This window comes from Helicoverpa zea, chromosome 3 (genome assembly GCF_022581195.2).
Source record: "Helicoverpa zea isolate HzStark_Cry1AcR chromosome 3, ilHelZeax1.1, whole genome shotgun sequence".
Taxonomy (NCBI): domain Eukaryota; kingdom Metazoa; phylum Arthropoda; class Insecta; order Lepidoptera; family Noctuidae; genus Helicoverpa; species Helicoverpa zea.
The window spans coordinates 3,703,042-3,718,573 of NC_061454.1; the positions used below are offsets into that span (position 1 = coordinate 3,703,042).

The window sequence follows — 15,532 nt, forward strand, 5'->3', positions numbered from 1 at the left end:
GAACATATTGTAATATCAGCTGAAACGGGTTTTTAAGGTGGTAGGTAGTAGGCGATGGGCTAAACTTTCACTGGTTACCAACTCGTCTTATATGGCTTTGCATAAACTTGATATTTCCGTCTTCTACTGTGAGATATAAGGGTATAAGTTAGAAGATTGTGCTGTCATTTATTCTTTCAATCAAAATACATCGGGCTTCTAAACCTCTGCTTGCAATCAAACTTAACAGAAGCAAGAGTAGTCTATCTATTCCTCGAAACTAGTGCTTCCAATCCAAAGCCAGACATAATTGGACTTTATTAGTCTAGAAGACCGACAAATTCCCAGAATGGATATCTCATTATCGTGGTAAATATACCCACTTCGTTAGCAATTACCGAAATAAATTGAACTAACGGCAACCGGCGGGCAATGACACGTATTACCTAGAGATTTAACACAAAATACTAATTAATTGGATGACGAAGTAGAAAAAATGAGGAGGCCATGAACTGGTGATATATTGTGACATAAGATTGGTCGTTGTTAACACGAATAGGAAATAAGGGAATTGGGATAATGTTTTGTACATCTAGTGTGGTCTATTGATAAGAACCAAGTACACTTTCAACTTAATCTATTTACATTTAATTAATACTCAATACTTTATATCTGTCTGTCCTTTGTGGCTTCCCATGATACCGATATATTTTTCAAAAAATTTCGTCCATGTGACTACTCTATGGTTCAATAAAACTCAATTCCATTACCCACTCAGAAATAAACTAATAACGCGAACACATGCCGCTAAGATGGCTGAACATAATACTTCTTGTGTTGTTGCCAATCGAGACTTAAACTCACGCGCATTTCGATCTCGATAAAGTGCTTCGGCGCAGATCTGTACTGAGAAGTTAATTTAATATTCTTAATTGAATCAATGCACTTCCCACGAGCGGTCTGCACGCAAACTGTTAGAAATCGCAGATTTTATTAGATCGCTAGATTTTACTTATTTACAGATTCGCGTGCATAAATGATTATTTTTCTTCGACATTTTATTACGAATCGCTTTCTTCTCTCCAAATTACACATTCCAATTGAAAATCATATTTGAGGAAAAAGTGTGCAATTCTGCAGGTTTTCCTACCTACGTCTTGTGCCTCGGATTTCATCATTCATGACTGTTTCACGGTTAAGTCTGAGTAAGGCAAAACCGTTTGCCAGTCTTACGACGTGGAACAAACACACACTTTCACAGCAATAATATTGGTTAGGATAAGTGATCGACGGTCTTGCGGTAGCTCTTACTTCTCGTCTGGATATATTTATTAACCATTTCAAGTAACTCCTTCGTTGTTAACAGCACGAAAGTCTGAAATTGATAGCTTATTGTTTGCGTGTGCGCACGCTTCATGCTTTCCAGTTTTGACAATCAAATTTATTGCTTGCTCTTTTAAGATGGTAATCATTATAGCTTCGTTTCTCCGTAATGCTGTATGCAGACAGTACGACCGACATTTTTGCCCTTGTTACAATTGCTTGTGGGCACATACATACATAGTACATATGCTATATTTGTTACTGTAGTGTATGCAGGTACATGTGCATCATTGTATAGGTTATGTCATTATTATGACGCCTCGTGCGCATACGTCACTCGGTTATAAATACCGGATCGAGCGGTGGGGAGTCAGTCGTTGTCAGACTGTCGACCTGTGTGGTGGTGCGTTGGCGAGTCGATTAACATAATAAAATGAGCGTACAATACATTGGCGACGAGGATAAAACCGTGAGTGTTTGGACCAACAGTTACCTATTATCTAATTTTTATAATTTTGAACTACCTATTAGTTCTGTGATCCAGAAAAATATTTGATATACAAGGTTATACTAAATAATTTGTCCTATTCATGCCTATACCAAATTAATGTATGCTAAATAAGCTTTGACAACAAGTAACCTCTGACCGATGTTAATATTCAATCATATTAAAAAGAGCAAAAGGAAAGAAGGAAGGGAAGAGAGTAGAATGACAAAGTATACATAACTTTTATGTTCATGTATGTATCACCCGAATTGCAAACAAATTTTAACCTTTTTACGTAATTCTTTGTTTAAGTTTACCTTGTTACAATTCTAATGGAAGTAGCAATATTTATTGCAGGTGTTAATATTTATCAAATGAGTAATTTATAATACAAAATCATTACTTGGTGATCAGTTTACTCATTCTTAAACCTGCATCAAAGTTTATTCAATAATAGGCATTTATTGGAAGCAATATAAAGTTGCTGGTTGTTGAATTGTCGTCAAGACGACTTTAGCAGTGGTGGGATTTCCTAGAGGATATAATACAATAACCTATTTGCCTTATAATCAATTGTGTTTAATAATTGTTGTGCTTGCATGCCAACAAGGCGGAATGTACACGGATCTTATTATGTTGTTTACAATCCTATTTTGTAAGTGCCTGCATTCTAAGCAAATAAAGACCTATTCTATTCCAAAAATCTACTGGTCATTAGATTGACAGCTTGGCAGTTGGCAGTAGCGTGTATCTACTGGTCATTAGATTGACAGCTTGGCAGTTGGCAGTAGTGTGTATCTACTGGTCATTAAATTGACAGCCTGATTGTTGGCAGTAGTCTATATCTACTGGTCATTGAATTGACAGCTTGATGGTTGGCAGTAGTGTGTATCTACTGGTCATTAAATTGACAGCCTGATTGTTGGCAGTAGTCTATATCTACTGGGCATTGAATTGACAGCTTGATGGTTGGCAGTAGTGTATATCTACTGGTCATTAAATTGACAGCTTGGCAGTTGGCAGTAGTCTATATCTACTGGTCATTAAATTGACAGCTTGACAGTTGGCAGTAGTGTATATCTACTGGTCATTAAATTGACAGCCTGATTGTTGGCAGTAGTCTATATCTACTGGTCATTGAATTGACAGCTTGATGGTTGGCAGTAGTGTGTATCTACTGGTCATTAAATTGACAGCCTGATTGTTGGCAGTAGTCTATATCTACTGGGCATTGAATTGACAGCTTGATGGTTGGCAGTAGTGTATATCTACTGGTCATTAAATTGACAGCTTGGCAGTTGGCAGTAGTCTATATCTACTGGTCATTAAATTGACAGCTTGACAGTTGGCAGTAGTCTATATCTACTGGTCATTAAATTGACAGCTTGACAGTTAACGGTAGTGAACGTCTACTGGTCATTCAATTGACTGTACACGCATAAATTATCTGGCGATAGTTGTCAACTACTGCAACAACTAAATAGTAAATCTTGATAATTTTTATATTTTCTGTGCCCGGTGATTTGGATCATAAAAAGCTTCCAAACTTAACTTCTCAGAGTCTAGTCAACAACTTATACCTGCTATATTGTTCTGGTACTTAACTAACTTAATTCAAGTGCTTGCAATATAGAGGATATTACAAGAACAAACTGGTGGGTTATATACTCAACGGTTCTACAAATGACAAACATGTGCTAGGTATCTAGTTAAACAAACAGCACATTGAGGGACCGTAGTAGGTTGGCCATGTATGTTGAAGAACTCGCCCAGGTATACTGGTATGTATTCACCTATGCACAACATCCAAGTCCATCAACACCTCTAGTGGGTTGCCTACCCATAATAGTGTTAATTATAACAGTTGCTCAGTCACCCTAGGTATAATTTCAATACTTTTACTTTATTTTGCTGTATTAAAGAGGTTGTTATACAACAGAGATATTCCAGAAGATACAGAACAGTAGAACAGCATACAAGCAGCAATACTAGCTGGAAAATGTGGATCAAAATTTTGGTATTCAATAGATAGAATCTTTGGTAAACATGCTAGCTCACAATTGTAATTTCAGTACTTTAGGTTGATATAAAACTCTTAGATCAAAAGAATATGGAACTAAGCATTGGAGCAATCTGTGATTTATTTGACAATGCTACTTTATCTACCCAACTGCCTCGTTGGTCTAGCTGTCGCAAGCGCGGCTGCTGAGCACGAGGTCTCGGGTTCGATTCCCGGGTCGGGCCTGGAAGTTGGTGATTGATACACCCGTGCATCGGAAAGCACGTAAATGTCGGTCCTGCGCCTGATCTCTTTCCGGTCGTGTCGGATTGCCGTCCCATCGGGTTATGAGAGTGAAGGAACAGTGAGTGCACCTGTGTCTGCGCAAATGCTTGTGCACTATAATATGTCCTGCGCAGTTGGCTAATCCCCTTACGTGGGTACAGCCGCCGTAGCCGATAATCGGCTAGGAGGACATCATCATCATTTACCCAACTGGGCCTTCTCATCTGTGACAAAAAAATCTTTTAAGGATGATACCTGGAAGGAGTTCCAATGTAGATACTTACTCTGGGAACTGTCTAATGATGATTAGCTCATGGATGATTGTTGCAATCAAGTTCTCAAAAGTTGATGATTGCGTGTGCTTTTAAAACCTTCAAGACTCAGGCTTGAATGAATTTTAATTGGTATCTTAGCCTCTTTTTTATTGATTTACATTGGTGTTTACAAATAGTTTAACAAAGTGGCCCTCATTATAATATTGTTATTTGCAAATTATGTTTTACAGTATTGCAGTACCAATAAGCAGTATAAGTACATTGAGAGTTGTGGAAGAATATGCTTCCATAGGAGCGAATAACGTAACCATATATGAACATATATGAAATAGAATCCATTTATTGATCTCAAGTTAATAAATCATCACATTAATATATTCTTGAAGTGCACACCTACTTGTAATATAAAGTTGTGTAATTTCCTCAACCCATCCCATAAGATAAGATCCATATGGGTGATGGGATGGATATCTATTAACAAAATAATGTCTTGTGTCCATAGCGTTAGGGTTAATAATAATTGATCTTAGAACACCAATCTTAGGTTACCGTAAGACAATTGGACTCGCATGAGAGGTAAAGAACTTTATCACTATTTACATTTATCGACATTTATTACTCTTTTGTGCTAATTAAACTACACAGTTGCGTCGACATTTGGTTAATAATAACTAAAATATTATTAAGTTCCTAAGTCCTACTGCAAAATATAATCTGAGTAAGTGTTCCTTAAAGTATAGGAAGTAAAATTGCCCTTAGTCACCAAATCGTTTAAAAATTTACTGGGGTGCTGTCCCTATAAAAGATAACAATATTTTTATATTCTGGTTGTCTAACTAAAACAACGTAGATAAAGTCAGCTGCAATAAAGGGTAAGCGCTTTTGAACGAAAACTATAAACATACTTATGCAGCCAACTATACTTACATAAAAAAAAAAATATATATTACGTTACCTATACGCGGTCATGAAATTGGAAAAGCGTAAAATATTAAAAATGGAAGCAGCACAAAGCTGATCATCAAATTGATGAGGTCAAGTATGACATGAGAGCAGCATAGCTGCTCATGAAATTGAGATATAGAATTAGAATCCCACATTTATCTATGTGTAGACAAATGTTTTAGAAAGTTTAGCGGTTGTTTTGCAAAAGGAAAATTGCATCGACTAGAAAACTGTTTGTGAGCTGCTGTCACCTTGTTGAAAGGAAGAAGAGCATGAGTTGAGGGTCAGGGACTCTTCTATTTTATGGTGATGCAGAATGTCACAGCTTCAAAATATATAGTGCAAAGTTAGTGACACCTGTTAAAGTGCGTTCGTTACATAATATGGTTCTAATTAGTTAAAATCTAATAATATAATTAGTTAAATATGTAACCATGACACTAAAAAGCTTACCATCAAAGCATAATAATTCTTTGACTACTTTAATTTTTGAAAACCACATTAATAAAAGCAAACAAACATTACAGAACGCAATGTCCGGTGATAATAGTGTTCTTGGATGCCTAACCGAAATATAAGTATTCCTATCGCACTATTATATCATCATCATCATCATCATCATCTCAGCCATAGGACGTCCACTGCTGAACATAGGCCTCCCCCTTTGATCTCCACAGATACCTTATAAAGACGACCTTATAAAGGTCACCGGAAGACGCTGGATGCAGGTCGCTTCCAACTATTATATGCAGTAAGGTATTCATATGTTGGGTGTTGAATGCTAAGAAGCTTACAGTTTCTTGACTAGATATTGGACATACATTGATGTAGGGTATTTAAAGCCTATATCAGAATTTCAGCGAGTGTACTAGCAGAAACGTGCAAAGTACTAGCGCTGATCAATAGGGTTGAAGACCAGATTGTTTGTTACATTGCTGAGATAATGATAGGCTTTGATATTCCACTCTCAAATTAAAAACTACATATTACCAAAATTAGTTGAGTTAGCATTCTCTTGCTTACAAGGCACACAAAGTACTTAACTCGTACATAGAACTACAATTTAAACCATTAAATTGGTGACAAAATATGTGGTCGCCATTAAATTGGAGACAAAGTATGTGGTCACCATTAAATGGGTGACAAAGTATGGAGTCACCATTAAATTGGAGACAAAGTATGTGGTCACCATTAAATGGGTGACAAAGTATAGAGTCACCATTAAATTGGAGACAAAGTATGTGGTCGCCATTAAATGGGTGACAAAGTATATGGTCATCATCAAATTGGAAACAGTCCATCTAGGTCACCATTCAATTGGGACGATCTTATGTGATTACTTTCCTCGTACGGCTCGTACGGTTTTGAATGAGTGAAAAGCATTGATGAGGTACCCTAATGCCGATCTTTTACCTTGGAACAATGCATTCTGTATCAGTTTTAAGTGAAGTCGAACCAAGCAAGATGAGTGCTCATTATCTGAAGGCACAGCAATATTTCAGACTTGCTTGATTTCACATGGACTGATTGGCGGGATGTCTGCCAAATGGACGGATCATCTCTAGTGTAGATATAATACAGGGCCGGAACAGCGGCTACAAAACCTGAAGTTAAACTTGCCGGCCTGATATCACTGCTACGAATTTGTCTTGTTGAGCCTGAAGCAGATGCTGGTATGTTACCGTCTGCAAAGGGACGGATTTTTATTTATGTTTATTTCACAAGGGAAGGGATGTAGTGTCCTGCAGTATCACCGATATCTGTCGTCTCCTTAAATGGAAAGGGAAATGAAATGGAAACGGAACAAAGTAAATCAGTTTGATGGCAGTGTGATCGGTGGACTGATCTGATAGCGTGGTTTTGTTGTGCTGCAGGTGTTTGATAGATCTTTAAGAAATTACCAAAATATTTATGAGTTTGATTGTTGGACTTTTTGAAACAAGGTTAAAATCAAAACAACAAGGGAGAGATGTAGTGTATGCAGGTACATGTGCATCATTGTATAGGTTATGTCATTATTATGACGCCTCGTGCGCATACGTCACTCGGTTATAAATACCGGATCGAGCGGTGGGGAGTCAGTCGTTGTCAGACTGTCGACCTGTGTGGTGGTGCGTTGGCGAGTCGATTAACATAATAAAATGAGCGTACAATACAGTTACCGATGTATATTCAACAGTTTTCTCTCAGCACTAACATGGTATAATTCTACTGACTTTTCGTTAGAGTAATTTAACACGACATACTGTAAAATTATTAAAGCTGCGAAGCATACTCCGCTTTCGTTCATAATACATTCCCGAGTACAAAGTAAAGGGATAAAACCCTTTCGTCCGGATGGCTAACAAGCAGACTACATATTATGTGAGCTCGTCGCTGCGACGCCTACGTCTATGTAAATATTTAAGGACATGCCCAGACAAACCCAGCGTGGAGGAAGTTGCTATCCACCTGCATACTGATTTATTACAGCGCTAAAATTATCCGACTGAACAAAAAGACAATACAGGTCTTCACAGGCCTATTGATTTGTATTCACCGCGCGTACTCGGGCAACATCTATATTCTTAGCATCACGATCGGCCAACGAATCGAATAAGAATGATGCATTGTAAAGTTTAAAGTTCGCCAAAACTATGGTACTTGCGAATATTTAAACACGCATAAATAATATTTGTATGCAAAGTTACCCTTGGGGCTAATTTTACGTCAATTTGCCACGACCATCGAAGGCAATGAAGCAATGTATTGGAAAATTAAAAGGGTCAGTGAGATAAGGCTAGTATTAAAATACACAGAGGTCAGCCCATGGACCAGTTACCAACAGCGTTAAATGATAACGATATGTTGTTTGTTTACTTTTTTTCATCAGGCAACCCACGCATCCACCCACATGAACTTGTTATGGTACCTGCGTTATAACTGTCAACGTTTTCAATGGGATCTCAAAACAGGAGACGGTTTTTTTCCGCGGCAACATTTGCCTTTTTAATTTTAGGGCGTGCCTTATTGTGGGGTCCGTAAGGGCGAGAATTAGTTTGAATAGTTTGTTTATTAGCAGGCAGCGAACTGGAATTACCTGGTGCTATCGTCCCCCCGTATCCGGAGTGTGGATACGCTCAAGCGCGCTCGGCTGCACCTGTCGCATGTACTCGTATTTTGCTTTAACTACATGGACCGTGGACTATAACATGTAAAGTTGAAGCGCAAAACTTTGCAGCCAATGTGTCTGGCTGGGATTCAATACACGTAGGGAAATATGCAATAATTTGCACAGCTTCGGATATACCTATACAGGAATTATGCTTCAGTTCACATAGGTACTGAACCTATTTAGCATTATTTTTCTCTTTTATTGCTTTTTATGTTCAAGTTCACTTTTCCACGGCGTACTTTTTCACCTGTCTCTTTCCGCATAATTACTTAATCTGATTTTCAAATTATATTTCTAAATAACGGAAGGACAATATTAGGTTACTTCCATAAACCTAGTAGGTATGACACCCAGGTATAAATTCTCACTAAGATACAGGAAAACTGCTAGTTACTTGACATACGATTTAAAATGTCTTCTTAGTTACCGTACGGAATCTCCGCACGGCATTTCTAATCCAGATAACAAATTGCAAGCTTCAAAGACCGGGACTACCCAAGTATGCTTAACTGCACGTCTGTTTATTAATCTCAAAACAGATCTTAAGATAAGCGTAAATAATCTCAATTACCACTTTCATCGCACTTTCGAGATATAAGCGAGAAATAATTTGAAAGACGGCCACGCGACCAGTTCTCCATTGAATCAATTGGATGCGCGATATTATTTGCAATTATTTTACCAGTTTCAATAGCATTAGTAAGATTTGCACCACCTGCACATATTTTTAGGTCATGCTCGAATCCTACGTACAATTTAGTCCATAACCTGTGACTTGAATGGTAGAAAATCTTTTTCGAAAAACCTTTATGTAAAATATAAAACCCCAGCTAAAAGAAAATAATTCGGAAAACCCAAGCCAGTCATTAAACCTGTGAACTAGATTCTCGTAACTTTACGCAGAGCTCGTGTCATTTTATTCCGTCATTTGGTTGCAGTTTCTACGATGACCTGGTTTCGGGAGAATAGCTGTATTTAACTGCCAAGAGTTGAAGGAAAAGGATAATAACCTGCTTCCCTCATTTGAAGCAGTTCCTGGTTCTTGAGGAGTACCTGTTATTATTTTTGCTCTGTAATTACTAATGAGGCGGCATTTTAAACGAGTGCTTTTCAAGATGAGTAAACTCTCGTACAGAAACCAGTTTTCTGATATTCTTGAATGGATATGTATTAAGTTTTATTAATGATATGCAAATAATATAAAATTCTATTCCAACATCTGAATAAATTAGATCAATTTCTTATTCATAGAAGAATATTTGATGGCGTAATGTAAACTTGACCTTTAAAAAACTACCTTCAGCCTAATTAAAAGCAAATAAAATACCAGAAATAGCTAAAATTCATAATGAAGCGCCATGTTAGCACTGTTCGTGAAATGTAATTAGTAACTATTAGTACCGAGTTCCTACTCAGTTAAAATACCAGGTTTATGCAACTTACGAAGAATTTCAAGGCGGGAAAGGAGAGGATAAGACGTTATTACAAACTTTTGATAGCGCATAGCTTAACGCAAATTTATTGTATCTGATTTGTTATTGCTCAAATTAAGATCCTTAATGGGAATTCTGTTGAAACCATTGTTATTTTATCATTATTGAAGCAATGGAGAACTCACAAATTAAAACTTATTAAAAAATATGTTACCGTGTTTATGTAAAATAAAAAAAATAAATAAAAAAAAAAATAATGTTTATTGTCAAAAAAGCAACTTTACATTGTGGTAGTTACCGTTGAGCCACAAACTAAGCACAGCTTGTATCTTGTGGCTCTGAGTGCTTTAATATTGCTTATATTATAAAGTTACATAGGTACCAAATGTGTGTAAGAATTTAGGTAATTTGACTTATACGCAAGTCGAATTAAATCACTCATTGTCTAAAGACCTTGATAATGACAAGAGCTCCATTAAGATAAACTATTTAATTAAATAAACAGTAACTTCCGATTCAAATAATGATACAATTGATTTCTGATGTCATAGTATGTACACATGCATAAGTATATTGTGGTTAACTGTTGGATTTCTATATAAAGCCGAGGTTATACTTGATACATCAATGTCTGCTGCTGTGATTATTATTGAACTGGTCAAGGATTGTTCAGAAGCCACAAAGGGCAGAATAGTTCAGTAAATTATGCTTAAGCTCTCAGATTTTATGTAACATCTGAGAGGGTTAATTTTAAATATTGCACTAAAACTTTAATAAAACGAAGAAGGAGTATATTAGAATAGACTTTCTCTTTGCCACAATTTGGAAAAAGCCACGTGAATACAAAAACCTGAAATTGACAAACTGGCTGTCAAGTAAAAACTTTTAAAATAAATTGATAGCAAGCAACCGTTTTTCATACAAGCTCCAGTTTCTATACTGTTAACTTGAAACACAATACTTTTGACACAAAAAATATAGCCAAGAGTTCAGAGGAAGTTACATCATTGTCTACGAAGATAAAGGGAGATAATGACGTTTTGTTTTTAAAGTATACAACCTACCTCCTTTTATGGATACTTATCGTTCAAGTTTTTTTTTTGATGTTGCAAAAAGTGAGGAGTTCTTAAAAAGTAAAAAAGTTTGAATTGAAGTGGGTTCCAAGAAACGTAATAAGAGCGTTTTAATAATTGAAGATTACTTTGACCTTTTCGCCGCCAGACATGACGTAAATTTCGTAATACAATCTTGAATAAGAGATTATTTTCTCTGAATTCTAAAAATAGGACTTTTTTGACATGATTGATGTTAGAAATGGATAGGCTTTTGAGATAGTGTTTACTTATTTTATATGTCTCATCTTTTTCGCCGAATTTTAACAGCTGTACCATTAAAACATTTTCTCTCAAAATGATTCAGAATTCGTCGCGTTTAACCAACTGTAACAGCTAAAGACTTGATAAATTAAAGCCTCCAGCCAGGCATTACAAGACGTACGATGTTACCAAGCAAAAACACGCTAAGGGCATCGCCGATTAGAAGGCTAAAGACCTTGACTGAGGACTTCGCTGCAAGGGCACCATTATTTGAATGAATGGCAATTTATAGCCACCAGAGTGAACGATGGGAATTGTAAGAATTGCTGATCTGACTAAAATATGTCTGGTTTAAAAATGGCGGAATAGAAAAATAGAAAAGGTCTGAATAGGTAGCCGTCTGGATCGCTAAAACAAAGAAAGATCAATAAGCTGCTTCCGAGCAGTTTCAGATGCAGTCTTTTCGTATTTCCAGCCATATCATTCGTGGATATGGATATCATATGGATCGAAAATTGAAGAAGACTAAGCTGTAGGACTAATCCTAAAATGAATAACGGTAAGGGCGTGTTATTAATGATATATTTATTGAGTCTTGTGTTCATGTTATTATATTCTCACAGCAATGTTTACCTAAGCCCACAAGATTGTACAATACTTAGCTGTCGACAAACTCAAGCCGTTCTCAGCTTTGTACATTTCCGTATTTAGCATACAAATTAAACTGGCCACTCTCTCTTTTCGTATGTAATTATCACAGAGTAAACACGCGCTCTTTGTCTAAATCTAAACGTTAACCGTTTTATAACATTACGCAGATGTTTACTTAACTAACAGTGTATCATGTCCAGTACTTTTCGAACATCAGCTTTTACTTAAAATTGGAGATCGTTCTTTTGGGTTGCCGATTGAAATTGATGTATTTTCGATAGCTGAGACTTGTATAAACTGTGAATGTAATTTTTAAGAAATATTCGTTTTAATGGTTCTTTGATAGAGGCTTGGTGGATAATCTATATGTGACTCGTTTATGATGAATAAAGATTAAATAAAGAATTGAGCAGATATTTTATTCTATAGTTTCTGAGGATCAAATAAGAACTGGATAAAAAGGTGTCCTTGTTATAAGGCGTGGAGATCACCCTAAGGTTATGTCATTAAATACACAACTGGAAGTACAAACCTTGGAAGAAAGTCCCATTTAGATAAATGGTAGGAAGTTTACGCCAATTTGCAACAATGTCCCATCAGACACGGTATAATTTTATTACAATGATACGCTAAAGGCTAATAAAACGTTTATTACGTTTCGAAGAAAAGGCATATCAGTTAGATTAAGAGACTTGTAAATTATGTCCAAGTTAGCTAAAAAAGGTCGGTAGGCGCTGATCACAGACCACTTCCAAACGGTCTTTTCGAAAAGAATAAAGGCGTCCTATGATTCAGCATTGGACGTCCCAAGGGTAAGATGAAGATGAAAACTCTAAGCCCTGTTTGGCAATGGACTTGTACCCCAGTATGGCAGATAAGAAGATGAAAACTTGCTATAATAAGCAGTCATCTGTACAGTTAATTGTGGAGAGTATATTGAGCCGATGGAAGTTATAAAAGAAAAACGAAGTAGATATTCTGGTGATCCCACGCGACTTGTGAAATGAACCGTAGAACTGGTTGCATTAGCGTAGGTGTTTGCAGTAGTTATGCGGTAAAATATTACGGTTTTGTAGAATTTTTATTGGATTTTTATAAAGTGAAAGTTTTAAGTTTTACAGATGTCGTTTCTGGGTTTTCGTACCTACGCATGGGGCCAAGGGATATAAATACTTATTAAGTTCAGAGATTGAGTAATAAAATCGACTAGGCTCTCCCTTTGGCACAGAAGCGTAAAATAGAGGGTAGACCTACCTATAAGCTTTGCGCCATTGATTGTACGTCATAATATACATAGGTGTGGAACCAGATTTGGAATGACTGTCCCGCTGTTTTCGTCAAATAACTTAGCACCTCTGAAGTCAGCAATTTGACAACTTGCGCGTACGCAGTAGTTGGTACCTAGTAAACTTCGGAGAAGTATAGTTTATCGACGAGAACTGTAATAGCTGTGGCGCTATTTTCTACCAAAAAGGTAGGTAACCTAGTCCATCTTTTTATGCCTACCGAAAACCTGATTAATAACCAGTTAACAGAGATATAAACTATCTTTTTAACGACAAAACAGCTGTTTTACTGACCCCGCTAAACTTTACACGCGCTCGCTCACGACAATACGAAGCCGAAATACCGAAATGAAAAAATACGTTTTTTTTTTTTTATAATAGCTGACTCTGTATACTGTGGCGCCTGTAGCGATAAAAGAAACCAGTTATGGGCACAAGTCACCGACTCATACAGCCATTAGGAATATTTTCGCCTAATAAACTCTTTACATCTATTAATCTATTTTTGGTAGGTACTTTATTATTTGTTTTATGGGATAAGTTGATTGTAATATTTTATTTATTTATTAAGATGGTTGAATAAGAAATTACTAAGTAGGTAGTGGCGTGCACTTGGAGAGGCCTATGTCCAGCAGTGGACTGCTATAGGCTGATGATGATGATGATGATGAAGTAGGCAGATACAATTTAATGAGGTGACCCAGGTGATTAGAATTGCAAAAAATTAAAACCATGGGTGTTCGATGGTGTTAAATCATCTTATGGTAAAACTTGATTTTCATGAAAATGATTTACAACACTAATAAATAAACAACAACAGCTGATAAAATAAATAATTTACACACTTCATCATTATTTCTAAGTTTGCCTGAAGATTGGCATATTGCCAATGTTTATTCCATAAATAAATATATGCAATGAAGTTCCATAATTACATGTTTTATTTGATAATACTGCAAAGTGACCTATAGCAATATTGTCCAGTAAATTCCCTATGCCTGTATTTTCCTGTGCATTGGTACTTCGAAAGGATATTGCAGTTGGCTTCATCCTATGACTAAGCCTTGTAAGAAGCCCCTTGATAATACTTAGGTATTCAAATACATCATGGTTGTGAGACGGCTATAGGCCTATATTATATCTCTATAGATACTTCCTATCATTTAAATGCATGTTTCCAACAAGAAAATGCGCAGCTGCACATTTTATATGCATAATTAGATGCTGTACTGGCTGATTCATCTGACAGTTTAAAATTTTAATTTTTCACCTACATAACTGTTATTTAATTCGAAATTTAAAATACATGGTGAGTTTAGACCTAGAGTTTGGACTTGTGAGCATGTTTGCATGGGCTACATGAAACAGAAAATGGTAAAAGTCGATACTGAGAGTGAATATATAACTTTTATGAAGCTAAGTATAGATACACTCGTAAAAAGACTCTTATGCTAGCTTCCCGTTCGTTAATTTGCCAGTTGATAACCATAAGGGCTTGAAGTGGGTATTTAAGTGGATATTAACAGTAATATGATCTCTGAGCCCGTATTAAACATCCTCATAAGTGCAGACTGCACTTTTCTATCAATAAAACGGCTTATAACTGTACAATACGAATCACATGGCAGAACGGTCGATACTTATCTCCGAAACATCGATAAGGAAAGTCAATCGCTTATCTGGCTTCGTAAAAACAGGATCCATATCTAATTTCGCCTCGTTATTTCTCAGAAATGCAGGTAACTTAACTATCGAATCAGAATTCCTGTTTCAAGTGGTATCATTCGATCGATGTGATGACAAATAAAGGCACCGCGACGCTACGGCAACCGGCATTTAAAAATAACATAGTTACGTATCTTAAACACTCCGCTATACTTACAGAACACAAAACATGACCCAAAATAAAATATTATACGTAAAACGCATAGAAATGCAGCAAGATTTATTTATAAAACTCGACTTACCAGCAACAACTGTATCGCTCAGGTCAAACTTCACAGGTTTAGGAAACTCTCTCAACTTGCGTCCACTTAGTTTTAATTCACCACTCAAGTAAGCATCTTCCAAAATTCTCTCTAACGATTTTGTTAACTGACTATGAATATTATTGTGCCCATTCATATTTACACTTACACACGGCCCCAACACGGCCATATTCTTTTTAAACTGAGCAGAAACTGTTTTTTTGTCTATTGGTTACAATGTACCAACCTAATAAATTTAAAGTTCTACATGCAGCTAACTTCATATTAGTTCTATTTCTCTATGGTTTAAGGATTCTTATTCAACAACATTTTATAAAAATCTAATAATAAGGAACTCCCTAGACGCTTAATTAAATTTCGCAACATAAAGTATTGCACCAATTAAACCATATTGAGTTATGATTTTTGGTG

At 36.3% G+C, this 15,532-nt stretch overlaps 1 protein-coding gene across 3 annotated transcripts in view; it reads right to left on the reverse strand.

Moving 5' to 3' along the window:
* LOC124645973 (leucine-rich repeat and calponin homology domain-containing protein) overlaps positions 1–15,325 on the reverse strand; it is an 85,549-nt gene extending 70,224 nt beyond the window's left edge. For all 3 annotated transcript variants that reach the window (XM_047185973.1, XM_047185972.1, XM_047185971.1), the window contains exon 1: positions 15,101–15,325. In XM_047185973.1, the coding sequence (XP_047041929.1) occupies positions 15,101–15,290 (190 nt within the window). In that variant the 5' untranslated portion in view covers positions 15,291–15,325. The remainder of the gene's footprint in view (positions 1–15,100) is intronic.
* Between the last annotated feature and the right edge of the window lie 207 nt (positions 15,326–15,532).